The 22,796-nt window shown below is 39.2% G+C and overlaps 1 protein-coding gene across 2 annotated transcripts in view; it reads left to right on the top strand.

Moving 5' to 3' along the window:
• The first annotated feature begins 1,049 nt into the window (after window positions 1–1,049).
• The window catches only part of fbxl4 (F-box and leucine-rich repeat protein 4), a 28,641-nt gene continuing 6,894 nt past the window's right edge, over window positions 1,050–22,796 (top strand). The window contains exons 1-6 of one of the 2 annotated variants that reach the window (XM_041794427.1): window positions 1,050–1,081; window positions 3,282–3,917; window positions 7,990–8,326; window positions 13,705–13,949; window positions 14,212–14,425; window positions 20,098–20,169. In XM_041794427.1, the coding sequence (XP_041650361.1) occupies window positions 3,421–3,917; window positions 7,990–8,326; window positions 13,705–13,949; window positions 14,212–14,425; window positions 20,098–20,169 (1,365 nt within the window). In that variant the 5' untranslated portion in view covers window positions 1,050–1,081; window positions 3,282–3,420. Of the gene's footprint in view, window positions 1,177–3,281; window positions 3,918–7,989; window positions 8,327–13,704; window positions 13,950–14,211; window positions 14,426–20,097; window positions 20,170–22,796 lie in introns of both variants that reach the window. The other variant, XM_041794425.1, reaches the window with a different exon arrangement.

Here is a 22,796-nt window from a genome sequence, read left to right as displayed (position 1 = left end):
GTAAGCAGCAGCTCCTGTGGAGGATCATAATTATCTCCTCCTGTCACCCACAATGGATGCTGGCTAAAGAGAACGGATTACCCTCAGGTCTGTGGAGATGTTGCTAAAATGTGGCTACCATCAAACGCCAGCCAGATAAAACTCTTAATTGTCCGCCATATTTGGAGGGGAGGGTGCAAGACTTACATTTCATTGCAAGCCTACTGATTTTACACTGCTTTGTCAAAAATCCATGACAAAGAATGTTTTTTTCCCCTATATGATAAAATATGAACCAGGATCACAAAATAATTCTACCCCAGCTTTAAAATTAAGACAGCTTTGTTTAATCTTTGCAGAAAATGGCTGTGAGTTTGGCTCTTTGTTGCCATATTTATATTCATAAATAAAACAGGAGGATATCCTCTAATCATTTAATAAGAGGCAGCTTATGTCTGACCCTGGCATTTTTCTCCTTTCAGCTCTCTCCCCTTTAATTGGCCCTGCTGGGCTGAATAAGACTACAGATGTTTTTATTTGTTCTGTCTGTCACTTTAACGCTACGACCAAAGAAAACGGTGATTTTGAAATGCAAGTAGGCTACTTAGTCAATCAACAATACTGGCTTTAAAAAAAGACCTCAAAAAGTTTTCTTTTTGTCCATTAAGGCTACATTTTCACGAATTCTTCATCTTTAAAGGATACAGCTGAAGCATAACTCTGGAACAAATAAGCCCAAAAGCTGTGACAGGGCTTCTCTGACAATTTAGGCTCTAATAGACTGACATGTTTTCAGTATAATGTAGAGGGGAGAAACATGACATGTGTTACGCTAACCGGATGTTGATAATGTCTTCACCGGAAGAAATGTAGCCTTTAAGGTTCCTCCGTCCATATATGGATGAACGAAAAACTGCGAACTCAGTCAGTAATTTCGAAAAATAACCTATAAGTTTACTTATTTTCCAAAATAAACCTCTCAAAATGCTGATGCCAAAAATTCCAAAATATTAATAAAATAATTTGACAGATTATAAAGTTGATCACAGCATGCACTCGATGAGTATGTGCATAATCCGACTGTCCCTGAAGGCATCACAAGGTAAAAACGGCAGGAATGTTCCCTTGTGGTTGACTTAACCTTATCCTGGAGGAAAACAGAGGATTGGTACCAATGAATGGATACATCGATTTACGGTCATTGTAAATTTAAAGTGTTCTATGTCCTTTTCGTGTGCTCCATTTTTTTGCTAAGATACCTACAGGAGCTAACTGTTGTGTTTTGACAGCTCAGCTTGTCTGTAGGCTAGCTAGCTGTCGCTGGTGTTATGGTTAAAAGGGTGACCGTGATAACTTGCGACTTTCAGCCAAACGCGTTTGTTACGACGGATGTAGAAGACGTCAAGTGTTACAACACTTGCCTCTTGCTTGCATTTTTGTTCAATACATATCCAGCGCGTGTTTTCGATAGTATATAAATGATAAAAAAAATAATTTAGTTCGGACACTGTCCGTTTTCAGCATCTGTAGCACTACGACAACCACCGACGCATTTGGCAGAAAGTCACCAGTTAACACGGTCACCTGTTAAACCGCTACACCGGCTCACTAACAGTGGATATTTAACCCTCTGGTCACAAGAACAACAACCTATGACAGGGAGAAGCTGCTCATATTGCCGGCTTATCTTAGCTAATACATTTCATATTAAGCCATTTTCATCGTTTACTGACCAAAACTCTGTATGAAGCAACAGTTTCCTGGTGAAAGCTAGCTAACGTTAACTTCTCTCATTTTATTGTAGCTTTAACGTAAATTGGCAGCGACTTCAGGGGCAGACGATGGGTGACGAGACCGACTTGTTTGGCTTGACAGTCTTGTCATGCATAACCTATTAAAAGAAATGTTTACCAAACGGGTTGATTACCGATGTGCAAGGCAATACAGCATATAAATCAGCACTTAACAACAGTCATGCTTTATTTTAGATAGCAGCAGTTCCAATCCAGTTTAAATATTGTGCCTTAAAGGACATTTGAATTGCAGCATGATACATAAACATCTTGCTTACAAGCATTGTTTATGGCAGTTTAAAACTACGGAGTGGTACTCTGTAGAGTGGGTGCATTTTAACATGTTGAAATGCCGTCATGCTAAGAAAGAAATGCTGTATTTAGGAGATGTTTGACCCAGACCTCATAGTGGGCTATGTGTTTTTTTACCCCATCCTTGCCGTCTTACATTTTTAATAATAATAAATAACCTGCGAGATAATATTGACACTGTCAAAGATGTTTGGTGCTCTGCACATTGTGACTTTTACACAGGGTTGTCAAGATTAATCAAGATAATCACTATTAATTGAAGTCCACCATTAGTGCACTCATATTTTTGATCAGGGTTTATCAAATGTTTTATTGTCCCTTTCAACACACTTTGGTTAAGGCTGCGACAGCGTCTCCCTGCAGTCACATTAATGTGAAATAAGTCCACCACTGCTCCTTAATGTCTCATTTCACTTTTTAAAATACTCCCAGACAGCTCAGTTGACTAATCAGAACTCATATGCACCTTTTTAATGATCCCTTATTTCATTTTCAATCCACAGCAAGTTTCTTTTTCCGTGTTTAACTCTATGTTTAAATTTTGATCCACCTCTAAAAGTAGCTCTGTATCTAAGCAGGATGTCAACTACCCTTAGTTTAAGACAGCAGGAAAATCCAAAATGATTCAAACAGTTAAAATGCAAAATATTGGTATTTTAAAATGCAATATAAAGGGTTGATTAATCACAGTTAACTACAGAAAATCTGGGATAAATCGCGGTTTGAAACTTTAAATTTTTGACAGCCTTACTTTAGCTATTATGAGGACTGGTCATGATAAGAAATGAATATTTTTCAGAATGTGCATCAGTTGTATGAGGATAAATTTCAACTCTCTTTTCATTATTTATAAATTCCATCAGAACTCTGTGTCAAAATAAATGTCCTGACATTGAAAAACAAAATAAATGAATTATATAGGTCCTACAAAATCTACAAACAACATCAGTAATCGATAATGTTCTCTCACTGTTGAGCTGAATCATTCACATCATAGAAATATTAATTCCAGCATTCCTAATGTTGACATGTTATTTTATGGTAAACTTTGAATTATTTCACAGTAGACATGTTATTAAGGTATTACCATGTAGACAGTCACATCAGTACCTAGCAGGAGTTTGACTCTGTAGTGTCTCAGACATGGTGTCATGCTGTTCTCACTCTTGGATGTGTTTGTCTCTGCCTAACCTACAGGTCATGCATGCAGTTGGGCCTCTAGCCTGCGCTTTGTACACCACAAGCTCCTGACCCAGTGTGTTCCCAGTAGGTGGAGGCTCTTCCTCCTATTAGCCTCTGTTTCTCCCCACTGACCCCATCCAACCCAGAATTCCCTATGCTAACCCTCTTGAGCATGTTTTACTATATCTGTCTGCGACGACGCTCCAGGAGTGGAACTCGAGGTGAGGCTCTGACCAGTCGGCGGGCTGTGGAGTCTGGTCAGCGTGCGGTGTTGCCAGTGAGTGTGGAGGTGGAGCAATATGCCAAGGAGGTTCTTGACTTCAGCTCTCACTATGGCAGTGAGAACAGCATGTCCTACACCATGTGGAACCTTGCCGGGGTACCCAACGTCTACCCCAGCTCTGGGGACTTCACTCAGACGGCTGTGTTTAGGGCTTATGGGAAATGGTGGGAACAATGTGCCAGTGCCCCGCCACCTTTCCGCCGCACTCCTAAGGGCTTTTACAGCCAGGATTACATTGAGCTGGGCTTTGAAGAGCCAGTCTACCCGACAGCAGTGGAGGTGCTTGAGACCTATTACCCTGGAGCCATCGTCCAGATTCTGGCCTGCTCTCACAACCCCTTCTCCCAGAACCCACCAACAGATGTCAGGTAAACACAACCCTCTGTCGTGGAAATTTTGTAAAGGCTTTGGTGCCATTGCTGCCATTGATTTTGCACTTTGTTTATAATGCTATTGTAGATTAATGCCTCAAATAATGCCCTTAATTCTTAGTTGAATTGGCTTTCTCTTTTTTTTTGTAGGAACATTACAAGTGCAAATATTCTGTATTGTACTTAAGGTGTTTTAGTGTCACTGGCACTTAAGTTTCCAACCTTGATGTGCAACCAAATGGCTCAAATATGAGCAGAGTAATATTGATTCACCAAAGGGCCAATAATCCTACTCTTAAAAGGGACTCTTTGTGGTACTGGGTGTTTTTGTATTGACATTTTAATGAAAAATCTGTTAACGGTTCACATTTATTTGAAAAAAATGAAAGGTACTATAATTCAAGGCACAGTGAGTGAGCCTCTGTTTAATGTAAAATGTACCATCATCTTAATAAGATTCTCTAGTGATACATGATAGCTCTAAGTGTAAAAAGGCTTAATTAATTTATTCTATTCATACAAAAAAATGCCAAGGCAATCCAGTATTACTCAGCAGTGATGTTTTGGCAGCTCTTTTAGATTTAGTTTCAGTCTTTATGAAAAAGGTTATTAGTGTAAGTCAGATTGAGTAAGTTTGTAAAAGACTTAAAGTCAGTTTTCAAGTCAGGTTTTCAAACTTTTTGCCCAAGGTACACCATATTTATATGCATGAGAAACAGCCTATTTAACACATTACAGAACAGTGTCTGTAGTTGTTGTTTAATTGTAGTAATAAAGTGTGGTTGTACAGATTTCTACATTACACCAAGGCTTGCCTCAAGGCACAGCATGGAGCCACTGCTGGTTTAGTTCACTATCCAGCCTTTAACCTGTTGGTTTCAGCACAGATTTTAACATTGGATAATTTATTTTCTAAATAATGGGCCTCACCGCAAACTAGGGCTGAATGATTTGCAAAAATAATCAAATTGCTTTTTTTTCCCCCCCGATATTGCGATTTAATATTTGATTATTATCAGGTTACTCACCTTATGCATTTTTTAACAAAGTCAAGCAATAAATCATTGTATATTATAACCTTCAATCATTCAAGACCACTCATACATTTGCCCATTTTACTGAAAAATGTATATACAGTTCAACTTGGTGGAGAAGGCTCTGCTCTAAAGATGCTCCCTGGGTTAGTCAAGCAGCATGCTTTAACTTTCCAGGGAGCACATGGCTAGAAACCCCCATATAGATGGATACATAAATGCCTATGTATATTAAAAACAATGAATTTCAGAAGCAATTAATCCATCGTAGCATGATTCTGAATTTGAGGGTGCAACAAGCTTTATGCTATAAAGGAGGCGACTGGGGTGGGGGAGGCGAAGCTGGCTATTAGCTGACCACAGCTGGGGGTATGACTTCCGTGAACTAATGCTAAGCTTCATCAATATTAGGTAGAATGAACTAGTTATTTTTGCTCATATTGTAAATTTGATACCAGTTGCTTTATTGAAGGAGATTAAAATGTTTATGCCACTCATTTGGACTAAAATAAAACATTCATTAAACACCAAAAGGAAAATTTTTCTAAACCATTAAAAAAAATGACACTTGAATGTTTTCATAATGTGCACAAATCTCTGTGGCAGCAAAAATGAGTGTATTAGACTGCTATTTTGACACATTTCAAGTGAAAGAAATAATGCAACTTCTGCTATTTGTGAATTGCAGCTGTATTGCGATTTAATCTAATTTGCAATTAATTGCCTGGCCCTACCGCAAACTTTGGAGAGTTTACCTCAGATTTATTGAGCAGGAATTTGGCAGGGTGACATTACAGCAGCATCAGCAGCAGCTAATTTTATGTGTTGCCATTCTACTGGCAGCTGCTTTCTTCTACCAAAGGTAGACCTACCAGATTTGTGTTTAGTTTGGTCCAAGTACAACCCCTGGTATACACAAAAGCACTGAAACCTGCCTAACAGCTTGTGCTGTCTGTCCTGCTGCTCCACACAGGAACACACACACACATGCTTTTTCTTCTCTCTTCCATGTCTGACTGCTTAGCACTAACATTATGTTAGGGATGCTCAGTATTATCAGCATGATATTGGCATCAGCAGATAATAGCTTAGAAAGTTAAATGTCCGTATTAGCAGATATAAAAAATTCTGCTGATATTTACAGCCTATATATCAACCATATTTATCAGCAGTGTAACTCATGTATCAGCCTTAAATATAGGCAAAATGTACTTACAAGCCATCAGGTATAGATAGTTGCCTAGGGCACACACTCAAGTGTGAGCCCTGAACACTTTGAATGAACTCCCAAGTGTAAAACAGTTACCACACTGTCTTACATCCCTGATCCTCTCTGAGCTCTGCTTGACTCAGCCTCTCTGCACTGAAGAATTTGGTGTTTCTTACAGTAAATAAAAGATGTGTATACATCAGTATTTTATCGGTTTAAATTAGTTTTGATGTATTGACCCTTGCAAAAATCTGAAATGGGCATCCCTAGATTTTAGTCTCATCTTGTCTCCTTACTGAAAAGTAAATACAGTTTTCATCAGAGTTTTTATAAACATCCGTTTTTAGTTTGTCATGATGACTACCCAATGTCCAAAGGTCCATAATATTTTTTTGTCGCCTGCAAAGCTGTATGAGATAGTCTCTATCATGTTTCAAAATAAAACCGATGTCCAAAACGAAGTTACTTCAGGGGTGATGTTCCTGTTTATAGACAAATTTTACCTTAATCATGATATAATACACTGATATAAATCTGGACTGCTCAACACTTGCTTGTTTTGTTGCAAACAGAACAAAATATTTCCATTCCTATGCCACCCAACTTCTTGTTTACCTGTGATGTACAAACCTATATCACCTGACCAATTAATCCACATGGCTTGAAAATCACCAACTAGTGCCTATATTTATGAAATCAATAAATATTTAAACACAACTATTTATAGAAGTGAACGGTTAAGCAGATCAGCACTGACTCTCACTCTCACCATAGAACAGAGGTCACTGATTAACATTTTTTATCATGTTAAACTTTTTTTTTTTGACAAAATAACTCTGTTTTCTGAAAAGTAAACATGCACTTTGCTGCTGAGAACCCTTTAAGATGAAGATAACTATTGAATATTTGTGTGCACCCGTTCTAATGAGACCAGGATTACAGTAATTCTAAACCAAAGCTAAGGCTCAGAAGTAAAACCTTAGTACTGTGGCAGACTTTACCTTACAATAAACCTTGTGCTATATTTTTAATTGCTCAATAATTCATATAGCTAACTGTAAGCAACATCCTTATTTTTAATTTGCATAATTGCAGCAAATGTTTGAGTTGTACATATGAAAATAGGCAAAGTGTTTAAGGGCACATCTTTCTTTGCAATGGATGACTGCTTTGTTTAAATTTGTGGACTTAATTTTTTCAGTTAAATTGTCCCTTTCTTATCATTACAACACTTTAACAAAAGCATGCAAACTACATAGTTTGAAAGCCATATCTTTATGATGACTTTAGGTTCCAAAAAACAACTGAGTCTACTGAGTCTTCAGTAGGTTGCATTGTTAAAGCTCGTTGCCTCTAAAACTGCACTTAAAATGAACAGATTTGTAACTAAGGTGGACATGAACAGCTGAAATCTCAATCAGTTACAAATAAAAGGTAAAAGTTGACTGTTAAAGCTCTATTTTAATTTCATTGTGAGTGTGCACATATGTTGTGTTAGTCAGAGGTGTGGACAAGAGGAGGGAGTTCAACACTGCCTATTAATCATCCATCATGACTCAGCTCTGGTTTTTGGCAAACAAACAATCTTGAAGTGGTGAATAAGCCATGATGTTGACAAGAGCCAGCTTGCTAACAATTTTCCCCTCAGGGTCACACCTAGCATGGCATTGGGTTGCTCCTGTTGTGTTTGATTAACAAATGTATGAATTAAATGAACAGTTACAGGGAGACAAGAGCCCACAACTAACAGTATGATAGACCATTTACATTTAAAAGGCTTCCCACCTTTACAGAATAACTCTTGAATCCGTTTTCTGTTGTCTAGATGGGAAGTACTGTGGTCCGGGGAGCCCACCAAGGTGCTGACACCCCAGGCCCGCCAGTTTTTGCCTAACATCAAGCACATCAACTTCCCCACCAACCTGCTACGCCTGGAGGTCAACAGCTCACTGCTGGACTATTACACCGAGCTGGATGCTGTTATCCTGCGGGGGGTGAAAGAGAGACCCATGCTGGCTCTCTATAAGATGCCTGTTATTGACATCAGTGACCTGAGTGACAGCGAGGAGGAGCTGTCTGATGTTGGAGGACCATTCAGACAGGGAGGAGACAGCAAGCACCAGAGGACAGGGAATGGATACTTCGACAAACTGCCATATGAGGTGATTACAGAGCTTAAAACAGAGTACCTCACTCTACTGAAATGACTGAGTGGATACCCAGCAGGACATCAAAACTCAGTTTTAGCTCTTCAGGAGAGGTTCTTTAACTTCAGAAAGGGATTAAAGTACATTTTAGTATTTCTGGATATTAAGGTTTTCCTCCAGTGATAACTTTGTTGCATTTTGACATCACTGCATTATTACAAGTGGCTGCCTTGTAAAGTTTTTGTTAAAAATTAATTGTTGTTTTAATATTCAGCATTGACCACAAAAGCTCATGTAGTTTCTTTCTGAGCTTTAATAAACAGCAGAATTCAGTTCTGTTTATTTCCATAAATTGAAAATAAATGCTGATTGTTTAAAGTAACTTAAATCTAGAAAAGTTAAGATACTTTTCAGTGAAGTTTTAGTCTTCTTTGAGTTTGTGTTTGGAGCCTGGCAATATTTCTTACATGACTTTAGACAAAAAAACATGTTCAACTGTAAAACAGTAGCTTCTGTAGTGTTTCTAGAGTGCAAAAACTAAAGTATATGTCAGTAAGGCTGTCTACACATTCGATGATATTCAAATCCTTAACTATTTTGGAAGACCACAGACACATGGACTGATTAACAGATTTTTAACATTATAATCCTTCAAACACACACTTGACAACTGTACCAGACCATGAGACCACACACCTGTTGTTTGTAGATCTCAGACCACGCAGCATAACCAACCAGATGTTACGTACCTGTACAGTACACAACATAAACACAACTGTACCATCTTCTCAGCCAGGATTCCACTCATACTCTTATCTTTATTTTTGCTTTTGGATTCCTTCCATTTTTTTTTTGCTTTTGAAGTCACATTTGGTTATGCAAGTTTCTGTGAGATCTTATGAGTATGCAGTCTTCCTTGTAAATCTGTTCCCACAGACAACAGTTGTGGTCTCATGGTCTGGCCAAGTCACCTGGTGGTGTAAGTCAAAACAGCTCTCATGTCTGTGGTTTCCCACATTTTTAAAATAAAAGATTGAAAAATTTTTTAGTGTGTTGAAGTCCAAAGCGAGCCACACACTACACGATAATCGTGGCAATATTCGGATGAATACTCCCTTCCGTCCAAAGTCTGCTGAGGCCCAGCTATCAAATGGTTCTTAAAAGGAACCCTGCATGATCAGACAAGCTCATCTTGTTGGATAGATATTTGTATCTCTCAAATGTATATTGAACTAAAAACCCCACTAGATATCTGCATTTTGAGTAAATTTGAGATCAAAAGCTCACCAGGAGGCCGCCATGTTTTGGTCTGCAGTGGTAGTGTGACATCAAAGTTCTGTGGCGCTCCCTATGAGCACTCCTCGCCATTCCTATGCAGTAACTGTTTTTCAGACGGTTTTGTTGCTGCCATAACAGCTTTCAGACCAGACACTAGTTTGGTGCGTGTCAGCTTTGTCTTCCTGCTGTCAAAGCTGTGTCCTTCCTCCTAAGTTTAACCTCAATAAAACTCCCTGCAAGTGACTGGATTAAGTGTATAGTGGAAGCGTGCCAGGAGCTTTTCAAAATAAAAGCATTATGTGCATGTGAAGGGAGTTTCTCCAAAGAAATGGTAAAGTGGGCTTTACCGTGTGGAAACAGAAAGCTTCATAAAAGAGTAGACGTTTGGGGAACAACTTTATTAAACAGACGCATTATAGCTCGTGGCCTTCATCTGGTTCATCAAGAAACAGATTTCAAACATATTCTACTGATGTGGACATAAATATTTGCTAAAAGAAGGTAAATATGGCTCTGTATTCTGGTGAGTTTATAAACTCAAATTACCCAAAATGCAGATATCTAGTGAGTTTTTTAGTTCAATATTGTCATGGCCATCTCTAAACCACTGACAAATAAAGGGAGGAGGAACCGAGTAGTTTGTGAAGAAAATGTAAATTTATTAACAAAAATGATCAGAGATGACAAATATATCAAGGAAAATAAAAAGCTGCCAAATCAGCCTAACTAAAGCATAACTAAGGTGGGGAGTGAAACCGTCTGATTCTCATGCTTTTTTTATAAGCATGAGAACACCGGGCCCAGGTGTTCTCAATCCACATGCAAATCCTGACTGCAGCCAGACCCACTGGTTCCTGAGAACACAAAACACAACAACCAGCAAACAGACCACCAGAGGATCATCACAATATACATACAAGAGATACAAATATCTATCCAACAAGATGATCTTGTCTGATCATGCAGGCGTGTTCTTTTAAGATTATCTTGCCAGACTATCCTGTAGTGTGCAGTGTGTTCAGAGGGAATGTTTCCCTCACCTGATCAGATGCACTCTGACCCGAGATCGTAAATATTAAACGTTAAAATTTACCGCCAAAAATCCTCCTGTTGTGTGTGGTCAGCACTGAGGACAGCTAAGCAGACTTGGGACGCCATAAAGAGTAATAGCCAATCGGGATTCAGGCTGACTGAGGAAGGAAGTAAAACAACGACACAGCCATGGCAACAATAATAAACAGCATCTAAAGTTTAGATGGACATTAGAAATTGAGAGCAACTTGTTGATTTGTGCCAACAAAAGTGGGGAGTGTTTAACAACTTAACGTACTGTAAAACAGACCACAGATGAACAGATAGGGGAAGGAGCTGAACCAAAATGGCAACCCCAGTAGACTTAGCATGTGGCTAACAGCTAACCACAGTGACTTCTTCACTCGAAAGTCATGTTTGACTACACTAGATTTGGCATTTTGACAGGCGAGACCAGGCCGAGACTGGTAGCCTGTAAACATAATCTGTTAGTGTTTGGTAAGAGTTGATCCTCTCGTTATACACCACACAATATACAAACAAAAATGAAAAATGTATTGAAAAATGTATCTTTCACATTGTAAAATTTCTGTAAAGATTTTAAAAAATCTTTGTGTGTGGGAGGCTTAAGGCAGTCAAATATGTCTTTGACAGGTGTCTGGTGATTTCTTTTTAAATTTAAACATGGAAATTTACATGTAATTGCAGAATAGAATTGTAGATCTGTTTAAGAATTTAGTTTTGTATCTGTAAGTAAAATACAGAACCCTTCAGTAAGTAGTTTTCCATGTGCTGGAGCCTAAATCTGAGCTTCTGTTTGATTTTTCTAACCTTGGAAAGCCAAAGGAGTGGCCATGTCTGTCATTAGGCAGACCTGTTGCTAAAGTTCAGGCTGATACACTTGTTCCCTGTCAGAGAATGATGAGACAAATCAGCGCCATTTGAAGAGAAAGAAACAGCAGCTATGGGTGTGGTTTAGTCGAAGTGACTGCAAGCCTGTAAACAGTGGTAGCCAGTGGAGAGATTAGCATTGATACATCTGTGGTGTTACTTATTAAAGCTTTCAAAGCAGTGTTCATTTTTCAATTATGACTAACATTGCTTGTCGACAGCCTTTTTCCCTGAGAAAAACTAGACTAAACTAGCCAAAAATTGATCTTTGATGACTGAAACTGTAAGTTTTCATCAAGATGACTAAAATCTGTCAAAAATACAATGCATCTGTAGCTATTCTGCCTCTCAACTGTAGAAAGCAGAGACCCCAGGTTTGGCAGGGGGGGATAGAACACAGGACCGTGGAGTGGTACCAGATTCAGGCAAAAGAATAAATGCTTGGACTAGAAGTTAACACTAAATGTAAGGACTTTTTATGGACTAAAACGAACTAACTTCTAATGTTTTTGAGTTTTCATCAACTAAAACTAGACTTAAACTATAAAGGGTAGAAATGATTAAAATGTGACTAAAACTAAACAATATTTAACCTGAAGACTAAGACTGAGACTAAAATGAAAAAAGTCAAAATTACACTGTTCCAAAGGTGGAAAGGGTGTTTTTGCTCTTTTTCTGACCAGCTTTGGGAAGTTTAACTAATTGGCTCCACAGATAATGAAAAACTATGTAATCATGACATGGCAATGGTTGAGCTGTTGCTATATAGTTTACTCCTTGGGGGGTATGCCTAATGCGTTGTGTTTGATTGTTCTGATTGGCCTGTAATGAATGTGACAGACAGAATGGTTGTCCAATCACCTTCTCAGTTTTGTTTGAAATGTTCTGCCCTTCCCAAACACTGTCAATGAGGTGTTAGAATGTGAAATGTATCCCATGCCTTGGATATGTAAAACGGCCCATGTATGTGTATCACGTTGTGATTTAACATAAAGTCAGAAATTTGCATTTATACTATTAACAATTACATTACATGACATTACATTACAATAATCTTGTGTACTTAAGGTGTGATGCTAACAACATTAAAAGGAAAAAGAGACCCTGCAACCAGGATGTAGGATCAATGATGTAAAACAAAGTTTTTCATGTCTAGGCACTTGGAACCAAAGCTGTCCAGGCCTCTAGAAAGCTAAATTACTCTCAAAACAATTAATATTGGTAATAAACTGCAAAAATTGTTACTCATATAAATGTTATGTTACTTACTATGTTTTTCTGTCACGCTTTAAAATATATATATATTTTAAAAAAATTTTCAGCACTATTGCATTGTGGCACCCTGTTCCTGAAAAACACAAATTCATCAACTTGATTTATTGCTTTACTTGATGAATATGATTTTAAAACATCTTTGCAAAACTGTAATTTTTCTCAAAAATCATTTCTCTAGTTTGACTCCAAATGATCATCATGACTAATAGTTTAGGAGGTAGCCCTTAAATCATTAAAGAGCCCCTCAGTGTGTATGTGTGCTTTATTTACAAGTTTTTCCACACAAACATGTGAACACCGTGGCACGGACTCAGTCTGACACTTGATCTTGTTTGTACTCACAGACTTGGAGTCATTTTCATGCCATTCTGACGTATCACATTGTCTGAGACGGGCTTCAAAACACCGGCACGGCTCTTGATATTTGTTCTCTTATCTCCTCTCCAAACCGCTGCCATTAACAGCAGTCTTCACAACCGCTGTGTGTTTGTTTCAGAAACACAATATAGCTATTATCTGTCAGCTGATACCCGCTTAAACCTTGTGTATTGTTAATTCACTGCAACACTCTCTAGCATAGTCATTGTTTCTCTTTGAGAGGTACACGTACACAGTGCAAAACAAAACGGCTCACCTCATTGCTGATCCTTCTATCTGTGCTTTGCGTCCAAGATAACCACTATTAAGATCTGCCTGACAGAGGGGACGCAATTAACATTCTCTGCTATGCTCTGTTATTTTCTGTTCTCCTCTAGGTTCTTCTTCTCTTTTATGTTCTGTAGTATGCTTTGCTTTGTGTGTGTTCCCTTACCAGATGTAAGAGCCTTCTGTTTTTCCTCTCCTTTTTTCTTTTTCTCTTTTGGCTCCTTCCTTTCTCCTCTCCTCTCCTAACCCCTCTCCCCATCTTCCATCCACAGCTCATCCAGCTGATACTGAGCCACCTGACCCTGCCAGACCTCTGCCGTCTGGCCCAGAGCTGTAAGCTGCTGCACCAGCACTGCTGCGACCCACTGCAGTACACCCAGCTGAGTCTGCAGCCATACTGGGGCCGGCTGAGTGACGCCTCCTTGGGACACCTGCAGAGTCGCTGCACCCTCCTCCAGAGGCTCAACCTGTCCTGGACCGGCAACCGCGGTGCTCTCACCCTGACCGGCTTCAGTAGGTCAGTCTGTCAGAAGGCAACAAGTACAGTATAAGAAAACAGAAGGATAACCTTGAAAAACTAACAAATACCCACAGGTACAACATTTTGTTTTGTGGGAGGCACACACAGACAAAAATTGGAAAGCTAATAAGCAAGAAGATAATCACAAAGTGTGTTAAAGAATGTTAGCCTCACTGTGTAAACACTAGCGATGCCTACTGCTGTTGTGACATGATCTTCTAATCTTCTATTCTTGTGATTATGTCATTTTTATCCTCAGTTTCATGAAGGCCTGTGGTCTCAGCCTGGTCTGTCTGGAGTTGTCATGCTGCCACTTCCTCAATGAGGCCTGTCTGGAGGTCATCTCACAGACATGTCCCGGGCTGCAGGAGCTCAACCTGTCCTCCTGTGACCGCCTCCATCCGCAAGCCTTCACACACATCTCAAAACTAACACGCCTCCGCAGGCTGGTACTCTACAGGACCAAGATAGAGGTAGGTTGCACAGACAACTGTGAATCTGGGGAGAGCTGAGCACATTTACCTGTGGTCCCACATGTGTCAGATAAAATTACTTTTACAAGTAACTTGTGAAAACAAGATTACTGCCATTGAGTCCTGTTGCAGTACCAAAAATTAAAACACTTTTTTGGCTCTTATGAGTTTATCTACCTTTAACCCTTTACCTACTGAGTCTAAAAATGGCGATTTGGACATATTTTGTTATTATGGCTGTAAAATAGTCCGGAAATGCCCTAAGTCTGAGAGCTTTGGTCCCTTTTCCCGGGAGTACTTGAACTTGACTTTTCAACATCGGGTTAATGATTATTGCACATTATATGGAATTGTCAGCAGTTTGCTTTGTTTTTCATGGTTTTTATGAGGAGAATTTTTGTTATTGCTCGTGAAGTTTTGATTTGACATTTGAAATGTGGACCTATACATGTTTAGAACAATCACCAGTCATTTTTTGTCTAGGACTCTGGGTGTGCAAAACACAGTACAAAAGATAACTATATACATAGGTGAAAATTTGTGCAAATAAAGGTGGAAAAAGACATTCTCAACATATTGTTATTGCACATGACAGACACGCACAAATGCCACTAAACGCTATTTTTTTTAAAACAGCTCTCGCTCGCTCTCCTTTTACTCTCTCCCTTCACTCTCCTTTTCTCACTCGTCTTCTGCCAAAGCTGCTGTTTTCGCGGTACTGTTCGACATTACTGTAATATATATATACCACATATCATATATTGCCGGAAAGCACAGATTCTCAGCTCTCTGTCAGCATTGGAATTTTTTAGATTGAGCAAACTTTCGAGGAGTTACAGTGTTGAGAATCCATGTAGCGGTCTCGCGATACTTCTGGTGTTTTGCTATGGTGTTTTGCTATGAATGCCCATGTCATATGGTTGCGAGTACTGTAATGAACCATATATGTGCGCATGCCCACAATTTTCAGCTTTCCAACATGGTTGGAATTTTTCTGATCGGACAAACTTTGACAGAGTTATGGTAATAATACTCCAGAAATATAAAACACAGCGCCGGCGCCGGCTCAGTAGGTAAAGGTTCAAAGTTTGGACTCTACATCTTTGCACAACCTAGTTATAGTCTTAAGCTGTAATGATAAGAGATGTGATAAAACAATAAGGCAGGCGTCTCTTACACTTAAGCGCCTCCACAGATGGTGGGTTCTCAGGAAAGGACCAAATAAGTTTAAAGGGCAATTCAAAGAAGAAACCTGAGTACACAAGTCATTTTGGAGTTTAAGGACCAATGTTTTGACACAAACTGTGTCTTTGTCAGAGTTGAACAGTACAGGTGGATTTAAAAAAGTTAAATACCCTCCTCATTACAGAGCCTCCCTTTTGATTGGTCACTCATAGTGGGAAGTCAGCATGCAATAAACCAGTACTGTATCAGCACTCAAATTCAGCCCTCTGATATTACCCTGAAAGTGGGACATTATTAGAACAAATACACTGTACAAAATTTCCAGATTGACAAAAAGGTAAAAAGCCTATTGCAGCAAAGGCCACATGGCCTAGCTTATAACAAAAAACATTAAGTCCACATGGCTCTTCTTGTGTTCTGGGTGTATACCCGTAAAGCCCCTCTCCTGAGGAGGTTTTTGCAACTTATTAAATTGTAACAAATGACTTATGTGCTCCAGTTCTTCTTTGAATTGCTTTGAAACTGAAATAGCAGTTCATTAAATCTCTTCTTAGATGTGATATAACCCTTATTATACTAACAAAATGACAATGAACTGAGCAGAGGCATAGAGTGTTAGGCACTTCTATTTCAATAACAACAAAAAACAACAGCACAGAATCATAAACCTGATTTTCATAATGATGTTTTTCATATTCCTTTATTGTAATAGTTCAATATAATGTGTTTTTTTTCTCAAAGTAAATGCAGTCCACTTCCAGCACACTAGTTGAATCAGCTAGCTATGCAGGGGTACTGACACAACTGTTTGCTAACCCTCTGCTGGTATGCACCTGCCTATAAGCTGGAAGGAAACAGTGCAGATGCAGCAGGTATTTTGATTTTTTTTATTAACAGGTTTAAAGGGAGATGCAGTGTTTTTTTCAGTAACTGTTAACTAAACTGGTAACTGAATTGTTGAACTAGAGAAAAAAATGTAATCTGGCTACCCAGTGGATTATTTTGTTATGAGTTAACCCTGTACACTAATATTAAGCAAATAAAATGAGCAGTATTGCAAATGTCTTCTCAGGAATGACCTACATTTGACCCATTTATAAAGAAATCTACCTGCCAGAATTCATTAGTAAATATGATGCATGATAAATACATACTCATCATTCAAGTCCTAATTAAATCTGACGTTTTTTTGTGTCAATTCAGAATTCAGACTCTTAGAGAGGGCAATTTTCCTTGCCTGACATTTAAAATAAAAGACTTATTTCCTGCATGTTTTTCCTCAAAATCGGGACTCAGTGTAGTGGTGTCAAACTCAGTGATGGACAACAAAGAAACCCCAGAAAAGCAGAGCAAAAATATCTCAATTGCTTCTGTGTGGCTGGCTGTAGCATAGGTGGTAGGGGCTGATCTCATTGTTAATGCCTAAAAATTGAAGGAAATACTAATGCAACAATATGTTAGACCAAAAGATTTATTTAATTTAATTCAATTGAATGTCTGGCCCCCACAGTGTTTGTCAAAACAAAATGTGGCCCATATACAAGTGTTGTTGATGACCCCTGCTTTAAAGTGTAAGGAATGGAGATGAATAGAGAAAAAGATTTCAACTGAATTAGGTCTGTTGGTCAGGCCTAAAACCCACTACCATCTTTGTTTGTACGGTCCATATTAACAGCTGCCTATGGCAGATAACAGATGCCTATGTTCTGTCATATTAATCCCACAATGGTGTAATATTGGTGCAGAGGAGCAACATGCAAACAAACAGGGAGTGCTCCAAATATGCACACACTAAGGTATAAACAGCGCTCTTCTCTCTTGCCTGACCCTGTAATCTCTACCTACGATATTGGCAGGGGTGGGACCAATTTGTCCCTCATGTAAACTTAACAGGGGTTTAAAAACATCTCATTTAACTAACACTCTTGATAGGACTTACAAGACTTATTATATAATGTAAATGTTAAAATGTATATAATTGTAAGTTTTAAATATTGTGCAAAAAAAAGTTTGCTACTGAACTATCATTCAGTTCAGTACACCTCACACACAGTTTAGTTCAATCATTTGTCAAACTATGATGTAAGCTGCGCACTTTGAAAACAACAATGCTTGCAAGTCAAACATGTCTGTGTGTGAATAACATGAGCATCTTTGCTTTGCAACACAAATGAAGCCATTGTCTGATGAGACCCTGTTCCCTGCTGCTTCATTTTTGCCTTCACAATACAGCACAGTCCCACTTAGCAAATTTGTTTTGCTGCAGTTGAAATCACTTTCTGTCATGCTTGCAGACTTTCTGCTTTACAAATAAATCTAGTGTTGGTGGAAGAGATGATTACATCTTTGTCTGTGACTGTTTCAAACCATGCAGTACATACATATTTTGGCAGGTTCTGCCAGCTAGCTTGGATGAATTCTTCCCAAAAACAAAGTTATGTGCAGTGCAATACAAACATCACAGATGGTCTCGTCTGACTCAATCAGGCTTCTTATCCTGTGATCTGAAGGCAGTTGTAATTACTTACAAGCCCTCGCCACAGGTTGCATTTTGTAATTGTTCGGGCTTTGAGCATTTTAACAAAACAGTGATGTTCCCTTGATAAATTGTGCTGTTTTGCTATGTTTTATTGTCTTGAAGAGATTTAACTTCAAATGGATTTCACGTTGCAAAAGAGATGAGCCCAAATCAAAGATTATAACAACAACTTCACTTTGGGAAGCAGGATTGTTTTCCTTATTATTTCCTGTCAGAAGAAATGGGTGGGTGGTTGGAGCCCTTGCATTGAAATAATTGCTAGTCCACTACCTGCAGTTTGTTCATGAAATGGTTTCATTAACAGGAGAACAACTGAAGCTCAGTGTCAGTTCAGCATTGTTGTCATATGCCAAGCCATGATCAGCTGATGGCCAGCTTATCCTCCCAGCTCCGACAGCCAATCACAACTCTTAATCTTAACACAGTGTTGTATTTAAATATGACGTACTTCTCACTAATCCCTGTTTACATTAATGCTGAGGCTGCTGCTGCTGGCAAAGCTTAACCTCCACCACCCCAGCCTCCTCCTTTATAGCATAAAGCTTGTTGCACCCTCATATTAACATTCATGCTACAATGGATTAATAGGTTTTGAACTAATTTTATTGTATTGTCATAAATGTATCCATCCATAGGGGGGTTTCTAGCTATGTGCTCACTGGGACATCTAAGTATGCTGCTTGACTAATCCAGGGAGCATCTTCTGAGCAGCACATATGGCGTTTCTGCACTTCGCAGCCTCAGCCTTGGTCCTGTACTGCTCCTCCCAACTGCTCCCTTCACAACGCACACAGTCACCCCCCAACCCCCGCCATTTCCAGATCAGACAGCCAACCCTTCCCATCCCTGCTCTCTTAAGCACATCCACATTAGCCACATGGTCTTGCCCAAAGATGTGCAGAAGAGAAGTTGTCACAAAGGTCCTGTTAGCGCCATTGGCCATCAGTCAATGTCCAGGCCTCACAAGAGTATAGTAAGACCAGAGAGACCCAGGACTGAAAGACTCTGATTTTTTTCCGCATGCCTAGATACCAGGAACGCCACACTGTTTGACAGCAAATGTTTAATTTCGGCACAATTCATTCTCTGTTGTTGTCTTTTAAGATGACCTGAGTCAACTCTAAACCCAGGTGTCTCAAAATACAGTACTGCATGTTCAGGTTTAGACCTGCCTGAGGTATAAAACCACAGTCTTGTGTTTTGGTTTTGCTCCACTGTGTTTCTTCAGTGTTCGTCATGTTTCAGAGCAGCATTGTGGGCAGGAGGCAGGGTAGAGTTTCTGCGGTGGAGCCAGGCAGCATGCTGCAGGTTGTTTATAACCCGGCACACAGAGCGAGCTTGTGTGTCTGTTTGAGGCCCCGACATCTCAGCTGTCATTACCCTGTCACTGCTCTAATTAAATGGCTAGCTCGCCTGAGAGAGGCGTTTATAAAGATGCCAGCTACAGACTTGAGCACACACACCAGCCGCGCACGCACAAAAGGCTTTCACTTTCATGTCTCACACTTTCTCCTGCCACTGAGGTACATGTGTTGGCAGTTCTAGTGTTGAATTCCCATATCTCTATCCAAGCTGCAGTGCCACTAGAGAGATCTGTGTCCTCACTGTGTGTGAAGGGAAATGCTGTGCCATAATAAATTCACTTAAATACACTGGGTGTTAAATGAGTGCTCAAGGCAGGAGAGAGTGAATCACTCACTCAGGATTTACTTAAACTGGACACGTTTCTGTTCATTAAATATTGTTGTTTTACCATATGACTTAGAGATGTGTGTGCATGGAAACATGTCCTACAGTTGTTGTTTAACCGTTTTATATTGTCTTGTTATGATTTGCAAGTTGCAGGTTCTTTGACGTTACCAGTGTACCAAATGAAAATGTTAAAAAATTTAGAACATGCACTGTACATGTAATGAGTGTCTTCTTTTTGTCATTGTTTTCTCTGCAGCAAACAGCTATTCTGAGTATCCTGACTTTCTGCATCGAGCTGAGACACCTCAACCTAGGAAGCTGTGTGAGGGTGAGAAAGCATACACACTAACAATAACCCACACACATAAACACAGAAAGGAAGAAGACACAGACAGGAGTCCAAATAAAGCGCAGTCTGTTGACTGCACAACCCTCCATGTGTGTTTGTTGAATAGCAGCTTGTCTAAAAGATGGCGAGACATCAGTGGTGTAGCACTAATTGAGCTGCTAACAATAAACTGGTAGGGTGTAAAATAGACAAGGCCAGTGATAATGGCACTGAACACAATTTAAGTGAATATTTTATTGTCCATCCTTGGCATAAAATGCGTCTACAGTCTTACTTCACAACACAGTCAAACCTCAGTGAAAGAAGCCAGACTGGAAAACAAAAGCAGAGCATACACAAACCAAGACTTGCAAAACAACAAGCCACAGCATATTGGAGGTAAAGAAGCTGCTTTGCTCTTAAGTTTCTGGGAAGGCTGTTTTATGGCAAGGATTTTTACATATATTTTAAAGAAACAGAATGAGCGTAAGATAAGAGTGAGATAATCTTGTTGTAGCCAGCAGCTGGTTGGGCAGGTTGACTACAGACCACAAAGTTTTAAGCACGACTTTAGGCTAGATTTGCCCCGTCTGACAATTGAGAGGAATATCAGACTTGGTTGAGATTTACATACTAGGTTGGGCAACCAATGAAACAAGCAGAGCTGGTAGCATAACCAACCAGATGTTATGTACATTTATGGCTCACAAACATAAACACAACTATAATTGCCTTTAGCCCAGTGGTTCTCAACTGGTTGGTCTGGACCCAAAAATAGGTCCCAAAGCTGTTTCCATTGGGTTGCGAATGTGAAAAAAAGTATGCTGCAGAAAGTTTGTGATGTATAAAAGCCATAAATGTATACAAAACATCAATACATTTCTTAGGGTTTCCAATTAATTTTCAGTATTTTTCTTAAGATTTCAACTCATCAATCTCCTATTCTTGGATAACAAAGTGGGTTTTCCCTAGAGAATTCAGAAATTCATTTACAAATAGCCAAAAAGCCATGCTGTCTTGGGGAAAAAATTGGATAAAATAAACTGTATGCACACTTGCCCTCTTGTAATGATGAGGTTTTTAAAACCTATTTCTTCTGTTGCACCTCTTATGCTCCATTTATGGTCAAAAATACATTAAAGTGGTTTAGCTGAGTATTCTAAGTATATAAATAAATTCTGCAAACCAACTTCACTCTGCAACAGCAAGACAATTCTACACTGTAACTGTGTGAAGTTGGTTGCAGAATGTGGTTAACTTTAGCAGTGCTAGCACTGCCGGCCTTTGATAGCTTTTGTAGTTTCACATGCAGGTACCTGCCCTGAATATCATCACTATCCCAATATAACCCGATACAGCATCTGGATAACTTAATCCCCATTTTCTAGATCAACGTAGTGCTGATATGCACTGATCCTATGAGGGACTAGGAGTGCTAAACTTGCTAAAGCAGTTAGCGGTTCTTTATATCAGAATAAAAAGCACTGGCAGGGAGGCAGTATTTATTAAGACCAACTAAAGCAGCAAGTAGGGGCAGGTGGCTGTGTTACAGTGTAGAAGAAGCATTTGACTGGGATTATGGGCCTGGAATTATAAAAAAAAAACAAAAAAACAATAATTGTTCTAATCAACTTGAAATTCTGCTACAGATGACAAAAGAGTCTGGACTTAAGCATTTAGCCTTTAGGTATTCATGCTTATCCCTAAACACAACTATATCTACAGAATATCCCAGCCAAGATTTTACCCATAAACTCCTCCTTGTTTCTTGAATTTTGCTGCAACTGTAGTCATGTTAGAACAGCCAGCTCAGGATTTCAATCGTCCTCCATGTTTAGTCTTTACACTGAAGTCACCTGAGTGTCTGGGAGATCTTGTGTGTTGAATCTTCAGTGTGAGATCGAAGGCAGGTTTGTTGTCTTACAGTCTGGTCTACTCTCCTGGTTAGAGAGTTATAAGATGTAAAATCCTTTGAAACTGTCCTTATGTCACATTTTTTAAACCGTGTAAGCTTTGACAATTATCTAGTGTATGGGAAGCCTTTTTTAAAAGAAGAACAGGAATCTCTTAAAACAGCTCACTAATGAACATTCACATTCATATTTTTAAAAGTTTTTAATGATATCAAAAAAGATACCAAATCTTATCGATTTTACGACTTAAATGCAAAGCTCAGCTAGCTCTTCGCAGTTTCTGTGATAAAGTAAGGCAGGCCAGATTTTTAAAATGGGGGGCAGACAACAGACATAAGGACAGTTTAAAAGTTTTATTTTGTCTTATGATCCTCCTAAATTTCCCACCCATCTAGAGGAAACTTGCATGATTAAGCAGACTTGTAGCATCATTTAAATCCTCAGCTGGCTGTCCTGGCATGCTTTACAGTTGTTTACAGAATGAGGTTCAAATCCTGGACGAGATGAATGTAAAGTTGCGTTGTTTGTGAGACGTAAACGTACATAACATCTAGTTGGTGACATTACTCAGTCTGCTTGCTTTTACTGGTTGTTGTGACTCTGTCTGATGCAGTCAAATCCAGAACTGTAAATATCAAACATGTTCGATATTTACAATTCAGGGAGGCTCTGACGAAGCAGGGAGCAGTATCAGCTTCCTAGTAAAGCCTGATG

This window comes from Cheilinus undulatus, linkage group 8, assembly GCF_018320785.1.
Source record: "Cheilinus undulatus linkage group 8, ASM1832078v1, whole genome shotgun sequence".
NCBI lineage: Eukaryota > Metazoa > Chordata > Actinopteri > Labriformes > Labridae > Cheilinus > Cheilinus undulatus.
The sequence above is the reverse complement of the archived record's forward strand: the minus strand, read 5'-3'. Positions and strand labels throughout refer to the sequence as shown.